This window comes from Cetorhinus maximus, chromosome 15 (assembly GCF_964194155.1).
Source record: "Cetorhinus maximus chromosome 15, sCetMax3.hap1.1, whole genome shotgun sequence".
In the NCBI taxonomy this organism is placed as follows: domain Eukaryota; kingdom Metazoa; phylum Chordata; class Chondrichthyes; order Lamniformes; family Cetorhinidae; genus Cetorhinus; species Cetorhinus maximus.
In genome coordinates this window covers 83,729,943-83,751,376 of record NC_135893.1, presented here as the reverse complement: position 1 = coordinate 83,751,376, position 21,434 = coordinate 83,729,943, and the positions used below count along the sequence as shown (strand labels likewise).

The window sequence follows — 21,434 nt, the reverse complement described above, 5'->3', positions numbered from 1 at the left end:
AGTTTTGAAGTGTAGTCACTTGTAATGTAGACAACACAGCAAGCTAATTTAGACAGAGCAAGCTTCCACAAACAGCAATGTGAAAATGCCCAGATAATCCGTTTTTATGAAGTTGATTGAGAGATAAATATTGGCCAGGACAGTGGGGATAACTCCCCTACTTTTCTTCAAAATAGTGCCATTGGATTTTTTGCATCCAACTGGGGCCCCAGTTTTAACATTCTATCTGAAAGATAGCACCTCCAACAGTGCAGCATCCCATCAATACTACACTGACATGTCAGTCCAGATTACTGAGCCCGGAATCTTGTGACCTAGAGGCGAGAGTGCTACCAACCAAACCATGGCTGACGTGTTAAGAAAAAAATGTTTCTTGACATCTAACCATATTCCCTTAAGTATTTTATGCGCATGTACGCTAGCCCTACAATTCCTAATCGCACGTCCTTCATTTCGCCTCGAAGCCTGCATTAGTCTAAATTGTCCTAAAATTTGCAACATGCCCTGATAATTAACATTGCTAAGGCTGGGCACTATTCTAGTGCCCCTCATATACCATTACTTTAAAGCCTCAATAGCTCTCTCCATGTGTGGACACTAAAACTGAATACACGACTACAAATTTTTGAAGTAACCAAAGTTTTATATAGCCGCATGGCCACCTCCTGTGCAGCAACCATTCTATGATTCTATTCTGTGACTATTGATCATTAGTTGTTTTCTGACTTGTTACATGACTGAAAGAACCTTCACCACTCCATTCCTAGTACAATCACCCAGTGTTTTTTTTCCATGCCTTTTCAGCATTCCTAACACTGGCCACAGTTGCCCTCGACTGAATTTACACGTGTTTCTACTCTCTTAGATGCTATTTTTATACCTAATAAAATGTTGCTTTAAGGTTAATTTCCCCTGTTTATCCAAATACATATATATTAATCATAATCAATTTTTGAGCTACACGATGTGTGAAGATGGCACAAGACAGATGAGAATGACATACCATGATAGCAGATCTCCTGGTAGGGATAGCTACAAGCAGCAACAATCAGTTTTTGGCTTAGGAAAGTTTATAGATGCTGAGAGGCTGTCTTCCCTGGCTGGAGAGTCTAGAGCTATAGGTCTTAGTCTCAGGATAAGGACTGAGGCTGAAAAGAAATTTCTTCACCTAGTGAGTAGTGAATCTTGGAATTCTCTACCTCAGAGTATTATGGGTGCTCAGTCATTGAGTATTTTCAAGATTGAGAAGAATGGATTTTTGGACACAAGGGAATCATTTTCTGTTTTATTTCCGACTTCCGGTGTCCATGGTGTTTTGCTTTTGTCTTATTTATAAGTTTTTTGATCAGTTTGCATTTCAACTGGAATCAATACATCTGCTTGCTATTTCCTCATGTGATTCGTATCTGCACTGTAACAGTATCTGAAAAATCCATTTCACTTTGTTCTCTGTTTCCCACAGCTTTACACAGGGCCATATCTGGGCATGCCCTCCCAGTGAAGGTGATGATTACATCTTCCACTGTCACCCAGCAGATCAGAAGATCCCCAAACCCAAACGATTACAGGAATGGTATAAGAAGATGCTGGATAAAGCTTTTGCAGAACGAATCATACATGATTATAAGGTTTATTCTGAAATTCTGTTATCCTCCTAATGTCTGCTTTAAAAATAAGATTTTATGCATTCCTAATGTAATTCAATCCCTTCAGCTTGATATTAATTTGTAATGCTGACCACTGCACCTTTGTATAACTGTAGTGTTTGAAGGTGCACTCCCCTGACTTCATGTTAATCTTACAGTTGCTGAAATGTTCCACCTTCTAGGTCTCTGCGACAAGGAAGACTCTTGCAAAAAGTGCCTCAAGTCGGAAATTACACTTTATCTGAATAAACTGATAATACTATCCATTTAAACAGCAATAAATCTGTATATGTAATAACCTGTCTGGTTCCTTCAGACAGATGCATGTTCTCCATCTTACCCAAGGGCCAGGGCAAACTACATCAGCTGTCAACAAAAGTGCACTGCACATGGTCTGTAACAGCTTAGATTGCTCTTTGGTTTGTAATAATACAGTTTTGTAGGTAACTTTAAGATATTTAATGTTCAGGATGGAAAATCCTATTATCTGATGCTTAAAAGATAAGTTTTCTGCCAGGTTAAAGTCTTACCGTATGTTATGATTTCAGGTATTTTACATGTTTTCCCAACAGTTTCAGATCACTTCCTGTGAGTTGATCTTGAGGACATGAACCAGGAAGACTGTATTTGTTTGTTGATAAGTGACCCACGTCTTTTATTATTTTAAGCTGTGGTAAGATGTGTGCTGCAGTTCCTGTAGGCTTGTCTGATAGCTTCAGACTCGATAATCAGAATTTTACCATACAGATCCAAAGTTTTACAGCCTTAATGAAATGTAAAGTTCAGACATTTAATACGGAGTTAAATGGTCTCTCAGCTATTCTCCAGCAGAAATGTGGTAATCCCTTAGATCTATGTACTGCTCAATTCCTGCTGCTTAATTTGATTACAGAATAGTTCCTCCAAAACTATCTATTTATCTCTCTCGCTCCCTCCCTCCTTATCTCCCTCTCTATCTAGCCAAACCAATTAGCTTTCAGTGCAAATTCTTTTTTGAAGTCTGCCAAATTAATCTAATTGATGTTCATAACCAGCACAAGACCCATTCAAATGCTTGTTTATCCAGCCAGCACTTAGCAGTTCAGCAAATTACTCTAAATACATTGAAACATGAAACTTTCTGTAATTTATCAGAAACTGAATGATTTCTTAAATATCAATGTAAGTTTCACATGTCCAGAGATTTTTTTTCCTAAAGAACAATGATGTTAATTAGATGTGAGGCAATTAATCCCTCTTTAATAATTGGTATGTATTTGGTTGTAGTCAATATTCTTTGGAATAACATGCTGTTCAACTCTGGCATCCCTTGACCATCTTTCCACACTTGTACAAACTTAAGCAAAGGCTCCTTTGCTTCATGCAGTCCTGTTGTACAAAAAAATTGCATGTTGTTTGACGCTTATTTCTTTTTGCTTTGCTGGCAGGATATCTTCAAACAGGCCACAGAGGACCGGCTGACCAGTGCAAATGAGTTGCCTTATTTTGAAGGTGACTTTTGGCCCAATGTACTGGAAGAAAGCATAAAGGAGTTGGAGCAGGAAGAGGAGGAACGCAAGAGGGAAGAGAACAGCATACCCAGTGAAACCCCTGATGTGAGTTTTGTGAGGAGATTGTCCTCAACATTTTATTGATCATTGTTACTTTAATTTAGTTTGGGGAAGATTAAAAGGAGATTTGAGATAGGTGTTCAAAATCATGAGGGGTCTGAACAGAATAGGCAGATAGGGGAAAACCGTTCCTGCTGGTGAAGGCTCGAGAACCAGAAGGCACCAATTTAGTGTGATTGCAAAAAAAGCAACAGTGGCATGAAGAAAAACTTTTTTTACACAGTGAGCGGTTAGGATCTGGGATACACCACCTGAAAGCGTACTGGAGGCAAATTCACTCCTGGCTTTTAGGCAAGAATTGGATAATTATCTTTTTTTTAAAATTGCTGGAAAAAGGCAAGGGAGTAAGATTAGGCGAGTTGCCCTCTGAGTGAACACTGACACGATGGTCTAAATGGCCTCTTTCTATGCTGTAACCATTCTATGATTCTACAATTAAAGTTTGCTTTAGGTCTTCACATACAAGCTGGGAACCAGTGAGAGACCCTGCCAGTCTGTAGTTGATTCCTGCATGACCACCTGATATTTTGCATCTTGGAAACATGTTTGGTTTGTAACATGCCCAGCTTAATGTTGAGATAAATTGATTTGAGATCAAGCAGCACTTTCCCTTGTTCCTGATGTTCAAATTCAGTAGTTGTGGGCAAAGAAAAATTCTTGCAAGGAGGAATGGGAACACTCGTTTCAAGTTTTGCACCTCACATGACCCAACTATAATTTTACAAACTGATCTTTTTCACCACATTTAAAAAATGCAGAATCTGTGATATGGAATTTGAAATTCAGTCTTTGCATGAAATCAGCATAGAAGCTCAATAAATGGTCACGATTGCACTTGAGAAACCTGGTGACCATTTAAAGTTGTTGCTCAGATTTTAATCTCTGTTTTGATACTGGGTTAATGTGAATTTAGATCCTGCTTAATTAGATCCAGAGCAAAAGATGTTGAAAGTGCAACATTACAGCTGGCACAAAGAGAATACAGTTCTATTGTTGAAGGATATGCCAATGAGCACATCCTGCTTCACAAAGTCAGAGTGACAAAAGAACCTCAGAGTATTTATAAAAACAATGAAATCCTGAACAACGATTTGTCTGATTGTCATGCTCGTATTGTCATTAGGCGGTCCTTGATTATAATCACTAGTGATCAGATTACCTTATCAGGGAATAACAAGTGTTCAGCCAAGTGTTGTAGTATCTGGGTCCGGAGGTCCAGAACCAGTGAGAGACCCTCAGACTGTGCCGTATTGTTCTTGTTTGTACAAAAGAAAATCCCTATTATGCCCAAGTGAGAATGCTGACTTAGTGTACAACCATTTGTGAAGTCTTGGTGCAGGAGATGCAGTGGGCTCATAGAATTCTAGAATCATAGAATGGTTACAGCACAGAAGGAGACCATTCTGTGCCATTCTATGATTTTATAATTCTATGAGCCCTTTCATTTCCTGCATCAAGACATCATAAATGGTTCTACACTAGGGCAGCATTCTCACTAGGGCACAATAAGCATTGTTTTTTTATGGAGTTGAGGATACCATACTAGCATGGATAGGAGGGTTGATTAATGGACAGGGACAAACAGGCATTTTCAAGTTGGCAGGCTGTAACTAGTGGAGTGCCTTAAGGATCAGTGTTGGGGCGTCGATTATTTACAATCTATATTAATGTCTTAGATGAAGTTGAGAGTTAAGTATCCAAGTTTGATGATGATACAAAACTAGATGGGAATGTAAGCTATGAGGAGGACACATAAGACTGAAAAGAGGTATATACCGGTTAAATGAGTGGGCAAAAAGGGGACAGAGACTAATGTCCGGATATCTGAGGTTTTTCACTTTGGTAGTAGGAACAGAAAAGCAGAATATTTGTTAAAAGGCATGAAGCTTTTAAATGTTGATGTTCAGAGAGGCTTGGGTGTACTTGTACAAGGATCACAGAAAGTTAGCATGCAGGTGCAGCAAGCAATTAGGAACTGGCCTTTATTGAAAGGGGACTGGAATACAAGTCAAGGAAGTATTTCTACAATTGTGTAAGGCTTTGGTGAGACCACACCTGAAGTACTGTGTGCAGTTTTGGTCTCCATATTAAGAAAAATATATTTGCCTTGGAGGCAGTACAGCAAAGGTTGACTAAATTGGTTTCTGGGATGGTCCTATATTGTCTTAAGATGAGAGGCTGAGTAAATTGGGATTATACTTTCTGGAGTTTAGAAGAATGAGAGGTGATCTCATTGAAACATACAAGATTCAAAAGGGACTTTACAGGGTAGGTACTGAGAAGTTGTTTTCCCTGGCTCATTAGAACAAGGGGGCACAGTCTCAGAATAAGGTGTTGATCATTTTAGGATTGAGATGAGACATTTCTACACTGAGAACATTGTGAATCTTTGGAATTCTCTACCTCAGAGGATTGTGTATGCTCCATTATTGACTGTATTCAAGGCTAAGAGAGACTCTTGAGGGAATCAAGGGATATCGGGAGTGGGCTATGTGGTGTACTCCTCCTATTTCTTATGTGCTTAAATCTATTTACTGTGACAGGAGAGTCTGCAGTTAACCAGACTTCAAGCACAAACACCTAGCATGTATATTTATTGGATAGAAATAAAGCTGTAAGGAAAACTTTTGTCTATTATGTTCTGTAAAAGTTACCTTTAGAAGGGCAGTCATGGTAAATTATTGTTCAGTATTAGGCATCTTAAGATGTTTAAATACCCTTTTATATCTTTTCCAGGGAAAGAAAGGAGACAGCAAAAACGCAAAGAAAAAGAACAACAAGAAAACAAATAAGAATAAAAGCAGCATTAGCCGAGCCAACAAGAAAAAGCCTGGAATGCCGAATGTAGCTAATGACTTGTCACAGAAGCTCTATGCCACCATGGAAAAGCATAAAGAGGTACTGCAGAAGGTTTTTAAATTCTACCTACCTGAGCACAATTTATTTTTTTCCCCAATATGCTGTTTTTTCCTGAATGGTTATTGATAGATTTTGTTTGAAAAAAAAGCTGGCATCCCTTAGGTTGAAGGAGGAGAAAAATCAGTGAGAATTCATTGTCTTGATTGTGACGCAGCAGACTTCACTGCAGATGTACATGTGAGAATATTGTTTAAGGCCAGGATGGGGCTTGGGGTGAAAACAATCCCCAGGGGCCAAACAGCCTACTGATGCTCATGGTCAATGCTCAAACATGAATAATGCCCTCAAAAGGCATAACAAAATACAACGCACACCCATAAAACTGTAGTCAGGCAAAGAATCAGCATTCACCGGAAAGATCGGGAAAAAATTAGTGAGGTAGAAGGGGAAGAACAAAAACAAATAGATTTCAGATTCCAGAATAATCCTGCTTAATCATATTATGCCTTGAGGCATTAGTTGGTCTTTTATACCTGTAAAATTGTTGCTGTTTTGTTTGTTGCTGCAGTTAAGTAGTAGCATTGCCAAGTAACAAGGTTTTGGAACATTGGGAGTCCTAAGTTTCAGTTTAAATCTCTTCAGTGTTGTATCCTGGCTATATTTGCAAATTTTCCAGTGTGTGCATGAGAAAGAGAGTCAGGGCCACAGACACAGAGAAAAAATAACTGGCAGGGTGGAAGCGAGAAGACCCTTCCTTCCGGCCTAACCACCTTGTGCCAAAAATGGTCCAGAGAGCTTTGTAGGGCTGCACCATTTCCACCACCTGATCAAAGCAGAGCGGGGAAGGAGAGCGCACACAGCAGCCAAAAAAGAAGAATACTGCTTCACAGTTCAAGAATGAGTTTGAAACCTAAGTTAAGAGTTAGATGCTGAGTCACTTGTTATTCAGACTTTTTTTGTGGATAGCCTGGCAATGCTAAGATAAGCTAAAGCAGGGGAACCATTTTGTGTCTAGCTTTGACCATCAAAACTCTCTTGCCTCCTTTTGACAAATTTAATTGGTATTTTGAAAGTGTTTTGTAAATGGAGCCTTGTACTCTGTTATTTAGGACGAGTTAGTGGAAGAACTCCAGTGGAAGACAAGACACCCATAATTAAACTAACGCCCAGTTCCCCATAACCTCACTCCGAGTGCCCTCGACAAACCAAGACCTATAGTGACCTTCAGGATCTTTCTCAGGGGCCCATACTCCCTGTAAAAGCTCTTAGTCAGGTCCAGCCTTGTTCTTAAGGGGAAAAGTTCACTTTATCCTCAATTTATAATTGCAAATGGGATGAGATGATTTATTGGAGCATAGGAAGTAGAATATTAGGTGTGGAGTTTTCCATTCCTGTGAAACAACTGTGGACAAATTTTCCTGTTTCTGGTTCAGCTATATTTATTTAGAAAGTGAATTGAATTTCCCAGTTAACATTAATGTTCAAGAAATGCCTCAATTTCCCCAACCTTTGCTATTCCTTTCTAATAAAACTATTTTTCTCAGGTATTTTTTGTGATCCACTTCCATGCTGGACCAGTGGTGAACACTTTGCCTTCCGTTGTGGACCCTGACTCCTTGCTGAGCTGCGATTTGATGGATGGCCGTGATGCTTTCCTGACGCTGGCCAGGGACAAGCATTTGGAGTTTTCGTCATTGCGCCGTGCAAAATGGTCCACCATGTGCATGCTGGTGGAGTTGCACAATCAAGGCCAGGATCGATTTGTCTACACATGCAATGAGTGCAAGCACCATGTAGAGACACGGTGGCATTGCACAGTCTGTGAGGTAAGATTGGCTAACTCCTGCCATTCCTCTGTTAATTAAGTGTTTCAAGTTGAGTGACCCTTGTAAATTAACTATTTGTGAAGAGCTCTTGGAGAAGGATAATAGCATTAACCAACTTGAGTTGGTGAACTCAAAGCACTGAAGTTGCTGGGCTGAGATCAGTTAACCCAACACAACAAGGATCACTAAAAGCAAAATACTGTGGATGCTAGAAATCTGAAATAAAAACAGAAAATGCTGACGAAACTCAGCAGACTCGGCAGCATCTGTGGAGAGAGAGGTGGAGTTAATGTTTTGAATCTAATATGACTCTTCAGAACTTTAAGAAGAGTCACATTGGACTCCAAATGTTAACTTTGTTTCTCTCTCCACAGATGCTGCCAGACCAGCCGCATTTTGCTAGCATTTTCTGTTTTCGTTACAACTAGGATTACTGCCTTTGCCTGCAGGACCACTTGGAATGGGAGGGGAAAATCACCATTTAGTATAAAGTGTGTGTCAGTGAGTGGATGGAGATGGAAGGGAACTTGGCAATAATGCCCTCTGAGTTAATTTAGCCTGTTAATGCTTACTGCCCAAGTTCAGGTATGGAGAATGCCCACTGGATTGAGGTACTAAAAAGTGTCCTGAGCCCATAACCCAGCAGGAGTGAGTCCCTGCTGAGAAGAAGGGCACATTAAATGCCAGAAACCATCTCCGAAACCCATCTCTTCTGACACACATAAATTTTTCATTAAATTATTTTCTTTTCCATGTAAGCTAATTTGTTTTGAATATCAATCTTCTCCTCAACATCAAAATTATAAATGCTATGAATTTAAATTGATGCATAGTTTATATTTGTGCCGTAATAAATAGTTGTGAAATGCACCCTTCTGTCGGCTACTAGTAAATTATCAGCTGTTCGTTAAAATACAGTGGTTCTCATTTCTCATTCTTCTTTCTCTTGTCCAGGACTACGACCTGTGTGTCAACTGCCACAACATTAAAGGTCATGAGCACAAAATGGTTAAATGGGGCTTGGGGCTAGATGATGAGAGCAGTAACCAGCCAGATCCACTTTCTAAGAGCCCGCAGGAGTCTCGCCGCCTCAGCATTCAGCGCTGCATCCAGTCTTTGGTCCACGCATGCCAGTGCCGCAATGCGAACTGCTCGTTGCCGTCCTGCCAGAAGATGAAGCGAGTTGTCCAGCACACCAAGGGCTGCAAACGCAAAACCAACGGAGGCTGCCCTGTCTGCAAGCAGCTTATTGCCCTCTGCTGTTATCACGCAAAACACTGCCAAGAGAACAAATGCCCCGTGCCATTCTGCCTCAACATAAAACACAAGCTACGCCAGCAGCAGCTGCAACACCGACTGCAGCAAGCGCAAATGCTTCGCAGAAGGATGGCCACCATGCAGCGCGGAAATGTGCCTCAGCAAAGTTTGCCTTCTCCTACCTCAACTGCGCCTGTTACACCCACTGGACAACAGCAGCCCAGCACCCCTCAGACACCGCAGCCTCAACCCCCGCCTCAGACCCCGCCATCCAACAGCTTGCCAAGTGGCTTCCCCAATCCACCGAGGACTCAACCCCCCACCACTGTCTCACAAGGAAAGCCCACAAACCAGGTAGCACCACTTCCCCAAGCCCCTCCTGCTCAACCCCCACCAGCTGCGGCATTGGAAGTGGCCAGGCAGATTGAGCTGGAGGCCCAGCAGCAACAGCAGCTTTACCAAATGGCAAACATGAACAATGGTCTAGGGATGGCACGACAAAACATGATTGGGCAGCAGATTGGGCCTGTCAACCAGATGCCAGCCATGGGTATGAAAGTTGCTCGGCCTCCAATGGGTCAGGTGATTCCTGGCATGCAGCCAGGGCAGTGGCCACAAGGAACGACACTATCACAGTCACAGCCTCTGCAGACTGCCATGTCAAGAAGCGGGATGCAGATGACATCGCCGCAGACATCATCAGGGCAGAGGATGCCAGGAGCCCAACAACCTCCACGGAGCAACATACCCCCAAATGCTCTCCAGGACCTCTTACGAACACTGAAATCACCCAGTTCCCCTCAGCAGCAGCAGCAGGTGCTTAATATTTTGAAGTCCAACCCACAACTTATGGCAGCATTCATAAAGCAACGAACAGCTAAGTACCAGGCTAATCAACCTGGCATGCAACCTCAGCCTGGCATGCAACCTCAACCCCAGCCCAGAATGCAGCAAGCGGGCATGCACACTCAAGCAGGCATGCAGAATCCACTGCAGAATCTGAACCCCATGCAGGCAGGTGCCCAGCGGCCTACCTTATCCCCGCAACAGCAAGGCTTGAGCAGCATGAATGCCCAGGGTCAAACCATGAACATGATGAATCCCGGACACAACCCTAACTTGGCAACTATTAATCCACAGTACAGGGAGCTGCTGATCAGGCGCCAGCTCATACAACAACAACAACAACAGCAGCAGCAGCAAGGCACTGGCATGGCTGGAGGAATGGCAGGGCACACCCAGTTCCAGCAACAACAAGGATCAGCTTATCCACAAACCATGCCACAACAACGCATGCAGCAGCACATGTCCATGCAAGGTGGGCCTATGGGACAAATCACCCAGATGGGACAGATAAACCAGCTGAGTCAGCCAGGGATGGGAGCTGACGGGACTCCAACCATCCAACAGACGCTACAGCAACGGATTCTGCAGCAACAGCAGATGAAGCAGCAAATGGGCTCACCAGGCCAGCCCAACCCAATGAGCCCCCAACAGCACATGCTCTCAGGACAGCCGCAGTCATCTCACCTTCAGAGCCAACAGATTGCCACTTCCCTCAGCAACCAGGTGCGGTCTCCACAGCCGGTACCCTCACCACGACCCCAGTCCCAACCTCCACATTCCAGCCCATCACCAAGGATACAGCCACAACCTTCTCCCCACCATGTCTCTCCCCAGACCGGCTCCCCACACCCAGGACTAGCAGCACCCCAGGCTAACCCCATGGATCAGGGACACTTTAGCACCCCAGAACAGAGTGCGATGCTTCCACAACTGACTAATCCCAGCATTAGTGCTATACATAGCGCCACTGGCGACTTAGGACTGGGTGCTGACAGCTCCAGCCTATCAAGCTCCACTATTACATGTGACACACTAGAAAAATTTGTGGAAGAAAACTTGTAGCATTTGGGAGCAATTTTTCCTGAGACTTTTTGTACTGAAAATTTCAGCTGTCTGGGGACGATCAATCCCTAGAAGAAACTGCAACTTCCTTAGACATTGAGGGATGACTTGCTGTTAAAACACAAAGAATATATTTTTTGTTCAGACTGGTTGCACATTCTGGTTGTGTTTTGTTTTTTCCCCTTTTTTGTTTCCTGTTTGCTTTTGTTGCTAATGACTCATTGCCTAATTTTTTTAAATGGAAACAGAGCAAGTTCGTTATATTATTCATATTTTTTATTTTGTATTTTTCAGACTTTCAGCATTTTTGTGTTTAAAAACCAGGAAAGAAAATTTCCTTAAAAATGCAACATATAATGTATACCAATAATTTTCTGACGTGTTCTGGGAAGGTTTTTCTATAGTGAAGTCTGTGCGGGCGTTTCAAGTATTAAATTTGTATAGATAGGAATAGACCATTGCACACATGTACTGGCAAATGCCAAACTTTGTCTTGCAGATGTAGAAATTGTTGCTTTGTTTCATGATAAACTGGTTTTAGTGAAACTAGGATGATCACTGATAGATTGTGCTGATTTTAATAGAAGAAATATCCTTTCCTTTCCTCCTTTATTCTCTGTGAAACTTGAAATGAGAAGAAAGCAATTATAGTGTAAATCATGCAAGTTATATAATTACTATAAATAAGGAAACAAAACTCTCAATCACTGTATAAACTGGTTAAAACTCATTTCTTACTTATATACCATATTGTTAAATAAACTGTGTGCAACAGAAAACAGGTTTGTATTTCTTTAGTATTTAAAGAGGTGTTTATAAAAATAAAAGGGAATACGTGTTTAGGTTCCGCCGCCCCCCCCCCCCCCCCCCAAAAAAAACTTCCCTTTATTAAAGGTCTGGGTGAATCCTATTAAAGCTATAGGACTCCAAAATTCAGTTTTCCAGAATTGAAAGAGCTTACTTGTTAAAAAGGTGTTTTAAAATGGAAACCAGTGAGGACTAAACTTTGAAACTGTGTTTAAGCCACTGACCTCGCTAATTCCCATCCTGCACCCTGCCCGCTTACACACAGACGCCTCCCTTCCTCCTGTCAGTTAGAGTATCCAGGGGAAAGGGAAGAGTAACAACTAGAGACCTGCATCCATGATGGGAGAGCCAGTCCCTGCTACTGTGCTCTCCCTTTGTGCAGTTTTTAATAAGTTGTCATGTTTTTATTTTGGAGTTTTTTTTAAGAAAACAGAAAATTTAAATCTGAATTGCTGCAGTTTTTATTGGTGTGTAAAGTTTTGGGAACTTGATTCCTATGCAGCCTCAATCTACTCTCACCAACTGTGTAACTTGTGTATACTTCAGCTAAGGGAATAGAATAATAGTTGCTGACAGCCCTTCACTGCCTTCGTTGGATTTGCTGAAAATTTCTTGAATTCTTTGAAGGTTAATCTGAGCTGCCTGCATGCAGGTGTTGGTGTATATATGTTTATGAATTACACAAGATCGATTAAGTACTCAACTGTGGAAAGTTAAAACCTCATGCCCTAACACTGGGCACATCAGACTGCAGAGAGTTGGTGTATGTTTGTTTGTTTTTTTTTTGGTTATTTTCCTTTTAAATTTGTATTTCTGTTTGTTTAATTTTATGTAGCAATGTTACTGTGTACATAGGAGGGGTAGACAGTACCTACCTTCTGTGGGATCCTTTTTTCTTTAAAAAAGTTACAAGATCCCATTCATCTGACCTATTTAGACTACAGTTAAGATCAATTAAAATAAAACCTGCATTATTGTAACATGTATAAAATACTGCAGCAACTGTGTATTTGTTTCTTCCTCTTCTCCCTGCTGTCCAGCTCAACTACCGTAACAGTTTTGGTTTTTGAAAAGTGGTTTGCGATCATTGGTGCCTGTTTAATGTGCATTGTTCCTCATTCCAGTTCCTTCACCTTAAACAATTTGCCAGTGTTTCACTTTGCTTTTAATTTCTTTTTTTGTGCCTTGTGTATCTGTTCTCTGCAAATATTTATTTTAGAATTAACATGAAGAAAACTGCATGTGCTCAATTGATTTGAACGCTACGGAAAGTATGTCTGAAACCTAACAAAGTGCAGCCCCAGCAGCAGACCTGGTGCCCTGTTGCACCAGAAGCTGCTGCCTGATGCTGCAAACATACTGATTTCCATGTTTGTGAATTATGTTAAATCGATTTGAAGTGAATGTGATGAGACAGGTTCCAGAATTGAAAGCCAGTGGTTGCAGTTTTTGTCTTCCGTTGAGCTGACACCCTGATCTCAAGGGGCCTATATGTTAAACTAGTTCCACAGGATGTGACTTGTCATTTAAGTCAGTTTTCCTTAAGTAATAATCCTCTATTCTTCACTTCTGGGACATGGATTAAGTCCAGACTGATAGGATAACCTTCTGTTTCAGCAGATAAAATGACCACACAATCACATCCTAAGATGTGCATTTATACAGTGTGTCTCGTGACCTCATTGCAAAGCGCTTTACAGACAAGTACTTTTTGAGTGTAGCCACAGTTGTAATGTGGCACAGCAGGAAACCCATGGCACAGAACTGAACATAAAGTGTAATTTGGCATTGCTGATCAGAAAGGGAACAAGGAGGCTGATGTGGAACATGGCAATCTGACACTGCTGCAATGGAAAAAGCACTTGGGTTGAAGGCATGTTGTTCAGACAGTAGTTGGGACACTTCTGTGATGTCCTTGGAAGCAAAAACAAATTCCCATCACTACTACCCTTTGTCTTGATAAGCTTACTCTGACAAAGCTGACAGTAGGATGGGAGGAGACTCAAGTGGAGCACAAACACCGACATGAACCGGTTAGGTCGAATTGCCTGTGCTGGAAATACTATGTAAAAGCTGTTTCAACCAGTAGATGGTCCAAAAGACAGGTCTGCATGTTGAGGTACGAGTGTGCGGCCTCTCTAAATGCCTTGCCGAAATGGCTATTTATGAGAGATTCTGGACATTGAACATTGACTAAAAGAAGGATGGGGGAGGTCAAATGTTTGAAATTCTCATCTGTCCTCTCATTACCCCTTCTGCACTGACAGTAGCCAAGATTTCTCAACATACGATATACTTGATTTAGAAGCTTATTTTGAGACTTTCTACAGCCTGGCTTTGCAACTGTTATTTCCCCTGCATGGAAACACAAGACAGCATAAAAATGGTGGAGTGATCGACACAGTCACTTGCACATGAACCTCCCCTTCTGGATTGGGGAATAATATAAAGATATATAATCTATCCCAGTGGTTGTGTGGAGGAGAAATGTAATGCAGATGTCTGCCCTCCCACCATTCTGACAGCATACTGACCAATATAATCCATGCACATATACCAGATAGCCTGACTGTGAGTTCAGATCTCACCATGACAAGGTATGAGATTCAATTTGGTAAAAATGATAAAAACTATTGGATTATGATAAAAAGCCAGCTAATTTGCAAGTTCTTCAGGAACTTGCCATCCCTGTATGGTCTACATGTGACAGCTCAATGCTACACACATGGCTGACATCTAATGTCCTCAAACCAACAAGGGATGGGCACTAAATAGTGTTGCGAGTGTCACCAACATCTGAAAGCAAATATAAATCTAATGTTTCACTCTGTAGTTCGGGGTGTGTCTTCTATTTTTTTAGTTTATAATCATTTGATTCCCTCATATATTGGAATGTAGGGTTTTATGGCCTGGTAGGAGGGGTGTGATTATTATGAGTGTCTCTGTTTTGTGACATTTTTAATCACCTCGATATCCCTAAAAATTCTCAGCTCTGATCCCAACTTCAGGGAAGAGTGTGATGAGTCACAGATCTTTGTATGCAGTCGGAACTTTAAAAACTGGTCCAAAATTTCACACACTTGAGCTGAGAAACATGTGGTACTGCCGAGACCTTGTGGTGTTCTGAGACAGCTTGGGTGTACAGGTATGTCAAGTGCAAACCCTTGTATGGCCTTCAAAAAGTCCCATCCCATTAATTCTATAGTATCTCTTTATAACAGGGGAATCATACCATCCCACTGTCATAGATAAAGTAACTGATCTGTAACAATTTGCATTCAGAGAGTGCTTTAATGTCGATAAAACATGGCAAAACGTTTCAAAGGAGCCTAATTAAAATTAGCTGTCCAAGTCAAGTGGGGGCAAGGAAACCTGATTACAAGCTCCTTCCCCCTCTCAGCTGGTGAATCAGTATTCCTCCATGTTGAACATGGCTTGAAAGAAGCACTGAGGGTAGCAAGGATACAAAATTTACTGAGTGAGGGACTTAAATATCCATCGCCAAGAAAAGCACCACTACCAACCAAATTGGCTGAGTCCTGAAGGACATATCCGAATACTGGGCCTATAACAGGTGGTGAGAAAACCAACACGGAAAAAATCTACTTGACTTCATCCTCATCAGTCTGCCTGGCACAGGTGCATTTGTCACTGGCTGTATTGGTAAGACTGACCACCATACGGTTCTTATGGAGACAAAGTCACAACTTCTTACTGAGGATACGTTCCTTTATGTGTCACACTGTCACTAGGCTATAGACTCATAGACGTCTACAGCACAGAAGGAGGCCATTCGGCCCATCATGTCCACACCGGTCAGCAAAGATCTGACTACACTAATCCCGTTTTCCAGCGCTTGGCCCATAGCCCTGGAGGCTATGGCAACGCAAGTGAGTATCTAAATACTTCTTAAATGTTACGAGAGTTCCTGACTCAAAAATAGGATAGATTCAGAAAAGATCTAGCAACTCAAAACTGGGCATCCTTGAGGTGCAGTGGGCCATCATCAGCAGAATTGAATTCCAACGCAATGTGTGCAACCTTGTGGCCTGATATATTCCTCACTTCATCATTACCTTCAAGCCTGGTTCAATCAGGAGTATAGAAGAGGAGCACCAGGCAGAGGTGCCAACCTGTTGAAGCTACAATACAGGACTGAGGACATGCAGGCTGCTTCTGCTGTTTTGCTATAGACAGAGCTAAGCAATTGCAAAACCAAGGGACCAAATCAAAGTTCTGCTGTTTTGCCATTACCATTTGTGAATAGTGCTGCACAGTTAACTAATGGGAGGAGGAAGCTGCATGAACATCCCATCCTAAATAATGGTAAAGCCCAGACGTGAGTGACAAAGACGAGGCTGAAATGTTTGCAACCAATAGTCCACCTCTCTCCTGAGGTCCCATGATCATAGATGCTAGTCTTCAGACAATTCAATTCACCATATGATAACAAGAAACAGCTAAATGCACTGGTAATAGCAAAAGCTATGGGTCCTGGTAACATCCTGGCTGTTGTACTGAAGATCTGTGCTCCAGAAGTAGCCACACCCCTAGCCATGCTGTTCCAGTACAGCCACAACACTGGCATCTACCAACAAAGTGGAAAATTGCACAGGTATGACCTACCTACGAAAAGTAGGACAAATCCAAACCGGCCAATTACCATCCCATCAGTCTACTCAATTATCTGCAAAGTGATGGAAGGTGTCATCAACACTGCTATCAAACAGCGCCTACTCAACATTTACCTGCTTATTGCTCAGTTTGGATTCTGCCAATACCACTTGACTCCACACCTGATTACAGCTTTGTTCCAAACATGGACAGAAGAACTGAATTCTAGAGGTGAAGTGTAAGAGTGACTTACCTTGTCACCAAGGCAACATTTGATCAGGTGTTGCATCAAGGAGCCTTAGCAAAATTGAAGTGAATGGGAAGTCAGGGGAAATCTATCCACAGGTTGGTCTCCTACAAAGCACGAAGAACAATTTGGTTGTTGATGGGAGGCCAAATATCTCAGCACAATGATATCGCTGCAGGGGTTCCTCAGGGTAGTATCTTCGGCCCAATCATCTTCAGCTGCTTCATCAACTGCCTTGCATCCATCATAAGGTCAGAATTGAGGATGTCCACTGATGAGTTGCAAATGGTACTGATCACGGTGTAATCCTCAAATACTGAAACAGTCCATGCCCACATTCAGGCTTGGACTGACAGGTGGTTAGTAACATTCATGTCACACAAGTGCCAGGCAATGGCGATCTCCAACAAGAATAAGTTTAACCACCTCCCTTGACATTCAGTGGCATTACCATCGTCAAACACCCCACTATCAACATACTGGTGGTCACTATTGGCCTGAAACTTAACTGGACAAGCCATATAAATATTGTGGATAAAGATTGTCAGAAACTGGAAAGTCTGTGGCAAGTGACTCACTTCCTAAAGCCCTAAAGCCTATCCACTATCTGCAAGGCACTACTATGTAATGATTACTCTCCACTTGCCTGGATGAGTGCAACTCTAACAACACTCAAGAAGCTTGACACCATCCAGGACAAAACAGCTGCTTGATTGGCACCTCACATAACACCTTAACATTCATTCCCTCCAGCACCAGCACATCGTGGCTGCGGTGTACACCACAGTGTCAGCTATGGCTCAGTTGGAAGCACGTTCATGTCTTGAGTCAGGAGGTTCCAGGTTCATTCCCACTCCAGGGTTTGAGCACAAAAATCAATACTGACACTGTAGTCCAGAACTGAGAGAATGCTGCATTTGCTGGATGTACTGTCTTTCAGATGAGATGTTAAACAAAGTCCTGTCCACCCCTATAGTGGAAGTGAAAGATCCCACGGCATTATTTTGAAGAGCAGGGGTGTCCAGACTGCAAAACAGATTATCAGGTCATTATCACGTATGATTACATAGGCTCTGAAGAAGAGCCATACAGACTTGAAACGTTAACTCTGTTTCTCTCGCCACAGATGCTGCCAGAACTGCTGAGTTTTTCCAACATTTTCTGTTTTTATTACAGAAAAAAGGTAACTTGGCCAACCAGTCCAACCTCCTTGCATCTTTCAATGTTCCCTGGATTCGGGGTGGTGTGGGAGGGCTGGAGTATTGCAAACATTATGCCCTTGTTCAAAAAAGGTTGCAAAGATCTGCCCTGCAATTACAGACCAGTCAGTTTAACTTCGGTTGTGGGGAAACTTATAAAAACTATTATTCGGGATAGAATTAATAGTTACATGGAAAAATATGGATTTGTTAAAGGAAAATCGTGTCTAACTAACTTGTTGGAGTTTTTGAAGAGGTAACAGAAATGGTTGATGAGGGCAAGGCCATTGATGTGTGTATATGGACTTCCAAAAGGTGTTCGATATGGTGCCACACAACAGACTTGTGAGGAAAGTTATAGCTCATGGAATAGAAGGGACAGTAGCAAGTGGATACAAAATTGTTTGAGGGATAGGAAACAGAGAGTAATGGTTAATTGGTATTTTTCAGGCTGGAAGGTTTGTAATGGTATTCCCCAGGGGTCGCCATTGGGACCTTTGCTTTTCTTGATACATATAAATGATCGAGATCTTGGTGTGCAGGGAACAATTTCAAAGTTTGAAGATGACACAAAATTTGGGAGAATTGTAAACTCTGAGGAGGACAGTGTAGAACCTTAAGAAGACATTGACACATCAGTGGAGTGGGCAGACAGGTGGCAGATGAAGTTCGATGCGGAGAAGTGTGAGGTGAAGCACTTTAGTACAAAGAATAGGGAGAGACAATATAAAATAAATGATACTATTCTAAAGTGTGTGCAAGAGCAGAGAGATCTGGGTGTATATGTATATGAGTCATTAAAGGTGGCAGAAGAGGTGGAGAGAGCCATTTCTAAAGCATACAGTATTCTATACTTCATTAATAGGGCCATAGAGTACAAGAGCAGGGAGTTTATGATGAACTTATATAAGACACTGGTTAGACCTCAGCTGGAGTATTGTGTACAGTTCTGGGTGCCATACTATAGGAAGGATATGAACCCATTGGAGAGAGTGCAGAAGAGCTTTACGAGAATGGTTGCAGGGAGGAGACACTTCAGTTACCAGGAAAGATTGGAGAAGTTGGGACTTTTTTTCCTTGGAGAGGAGAAAGCTAAGAGGAGACTTGATAAAAGTTTTCAAAATCATGAGGGGTCTGGACAGAGTAGATAGGGAGAAACTGCTCTCGCTTGTAAATGGATCAAGAACCAGAGGACACAGTTTTAAAGAGTTTTGCAAAAGAAGCAAATGCAAGGTGAGAAAAAATTTTTCACACAGCAAGTAGTTAGGGTTTGGAATGCAGTGTGGTGGAGGCAAGTTCAATTGAGGCATTCAAAGGGGCATTGGATGATTATTTAAATAGAAACAATGTGCAGGGTTACGAAGTAAAGGCAGGAGATTGGCACTAAGTTAAAATGCTCAAGAGAGCCAGTGCAGAGACAATGGGCTGAATGGCCACCTCCTACACCATAACAATTCTCATCTAAATCTACCATTGTAATCATCCATTCCCCTCTCCTCATATGCTTGTCTAGCTTCCCATTAAATGTATCCATTTTATTTACTTCAACCACTCCCTATAGTAGTGAGTACCACTTTCTTACCACTCTTCTGGAGAAGTTTCTTCTGAATTCCATATTGACTTTCTTCATGCCTATCTTATATTGATGGTCTCTAGTTATACTCCTCCCCACAAGAGGAAGCATTCTCTCTCTCTTCTCTCTATCAAAATCTTTCAGAATTCTCAAGACCTCTATTAGGCCACCCCTCAGCCTTTTTTCAAGAAAAGAGACCCAGCCTGTCAATCCTTTCCTGATATGCATACCCCCATATATTTCTGGCATCATCCTTGCAAATCTTTGCACCCTCCCCAGTGCCTCTGTATCCTTTTTATAATATGGTGAACAGAACTGCATGCAGTACTTTACCAAGGTTTTGCACAGGATCATAACTTCCCTACTTTTCAATTCTATCCCTCCAGAAATAAACCCAGTGCTTGGTTTGTTTTTTTTAAATTGCCTTGCTAACCTATGGAACATACAACTTTTAGTAATTGAGGTATTTGTACTCCAAGATCCCTTTGTTCCTGTACTCCACCCAGGCTTGCAGCTTCCAAGTAATAAGTGACCCTCCTATTCTTCCCACCACAATCTATTACCTCACATTGCTGTTGTGAGAGCTTTCTGTGTGTAAATTTGTTGCTGCATTTACTACATTACAATAGTAACTAGACTTAAGAAGCACTTCATTGGCTGTAAAGTGCTTTCAGAACTCTGGTGGTTGTGAAAGGTGCTATAGATGCAAGTGTTTATTTTAATCCAAAAGATGCACTGCTGCAATTCGCCAAGGCTCCTTTGACAGCATCTCCCAAACCTGCAAGCTCAAGGGCAGCATGCACATTGGAACTCTACCACCTCCAAGTCACATATTCCTTCATAATCACTGGGGTCAAAATCCTGTAACACCCTCTCTAACAGCTTTGTGGGAGTATCTTCACCACACAGACTGCAATGGTTCAAGAAGGTACCATCACCTTTGCAAGGATAATTTAAATGTACAGTAAATGCTGGCCTTACAAGTGACAACCACATGTTGGGAATAAATTTTTTAAATTCCAACTCAGCAGAAAGCAAGAATTGAACCAGGGATTTTCCCAGTCTTTAAGACATGGAGTGCTCGCCTGAGATACTGAGGGACTTTATATTATTCCAAGAATAGACCCTGTGCTGTACTTGCCCTGCGAATGTTTGATGGGAAGTGTAGAGGGTGCTTTATTCTATCCCTAACCTGTGCTCTACCTGCCTTGGGAGTATTTGATGGGACAGTGTGGAGCACTCTTTCCTGTGTACTTAACCCATGCTGTACATGCCTGAGGAATGTTTGAAGGGACAGTGTAATGTTCTAATTTTTCTTTGTTGTGTGGGCCTGTTTGCTGCACTAAGCACTTCCTGTAAGATCGCTGTGAGGCCACAGACATGTGCATCTTAAAAGGATCCTTGGTTGTGCACAGATTATTTGTTGCATGCGTGGTACATTTCAAATGGTTACGCAACCATACAGTTTTTAGGGAGAGCTTTACTTTGTATGTAATCTTTGCCAACTGTGGACATATTTCATGTGGTTTCATCACATAACCTCTCACCCCCACATTTATGCCAACAGTTGCCTGACAGACACATCCTCCTGCCTGGCCTTTCCCCACCAATTGGAAATGGAACATGTTCTTTGTCACCTCATTGGATGATCTTAATTGTCAGTCAAAAGCCCAATGCCAACATGTTTATAATAAACCAATGTGTTCAAAGAAAATGAAAATAAGACTTTTTAATGCCGCTATGATTTTTCTCATTAGTTACTCACAGCAATGGTGGGGCATTGCTCTTTACTCCCTGGAGGTTTGACAAGTCTAAAAGCCATAATCTTGAACGTGTGGATTCAGAAACCCAGCACACGTCTGCAAAGGGGCCAGAGAATTGTTTATTC

At 41.9% G+C, this 21,434-nt stretch overlaps 1 protein-coding gene across 6 annotated transcripts in view; it reads left to right on the top strand.

Annotated features, from left to right (window-relative positions):
* Positions 1–11,967, top strand: part of crebbpb (CREB binding lysine acetyltransferase b) — a 154,270-nt gene extending 142,303 nt beyond the window's left edge. For all 6 annotated transcript variants that reach the window (XM_078558784.1, XM_078558782.1, XM_078558783.1 and 3 more), the window contains 5 exons: positions 1,463–1,628; positions 3,074–3,241; positions 5,993–6,154; positions 7,660–7,941; positions 8,896–11,967. In XM_078558784.1, the coding sequence (XP_078414910.1) occupies positions 1,463–1,628; positions 3,074–3,241; positions 5,993–6,154; positions 7,660–7,941; positions 8,896–11,106 (2,989 nt within the window). In that variant the 3' untranslated portion in view covers positions 11,107–11,967. The remainder of the gene's footprint in view (positions 1–1,462; positions 1,629–3,073; positions 3,242–5,992; positions 6,155–7,659; positions 7,942–8,895) is intronic.
* Positions 11,968–21,434: the final 9,467 nt, after the last annotated feature.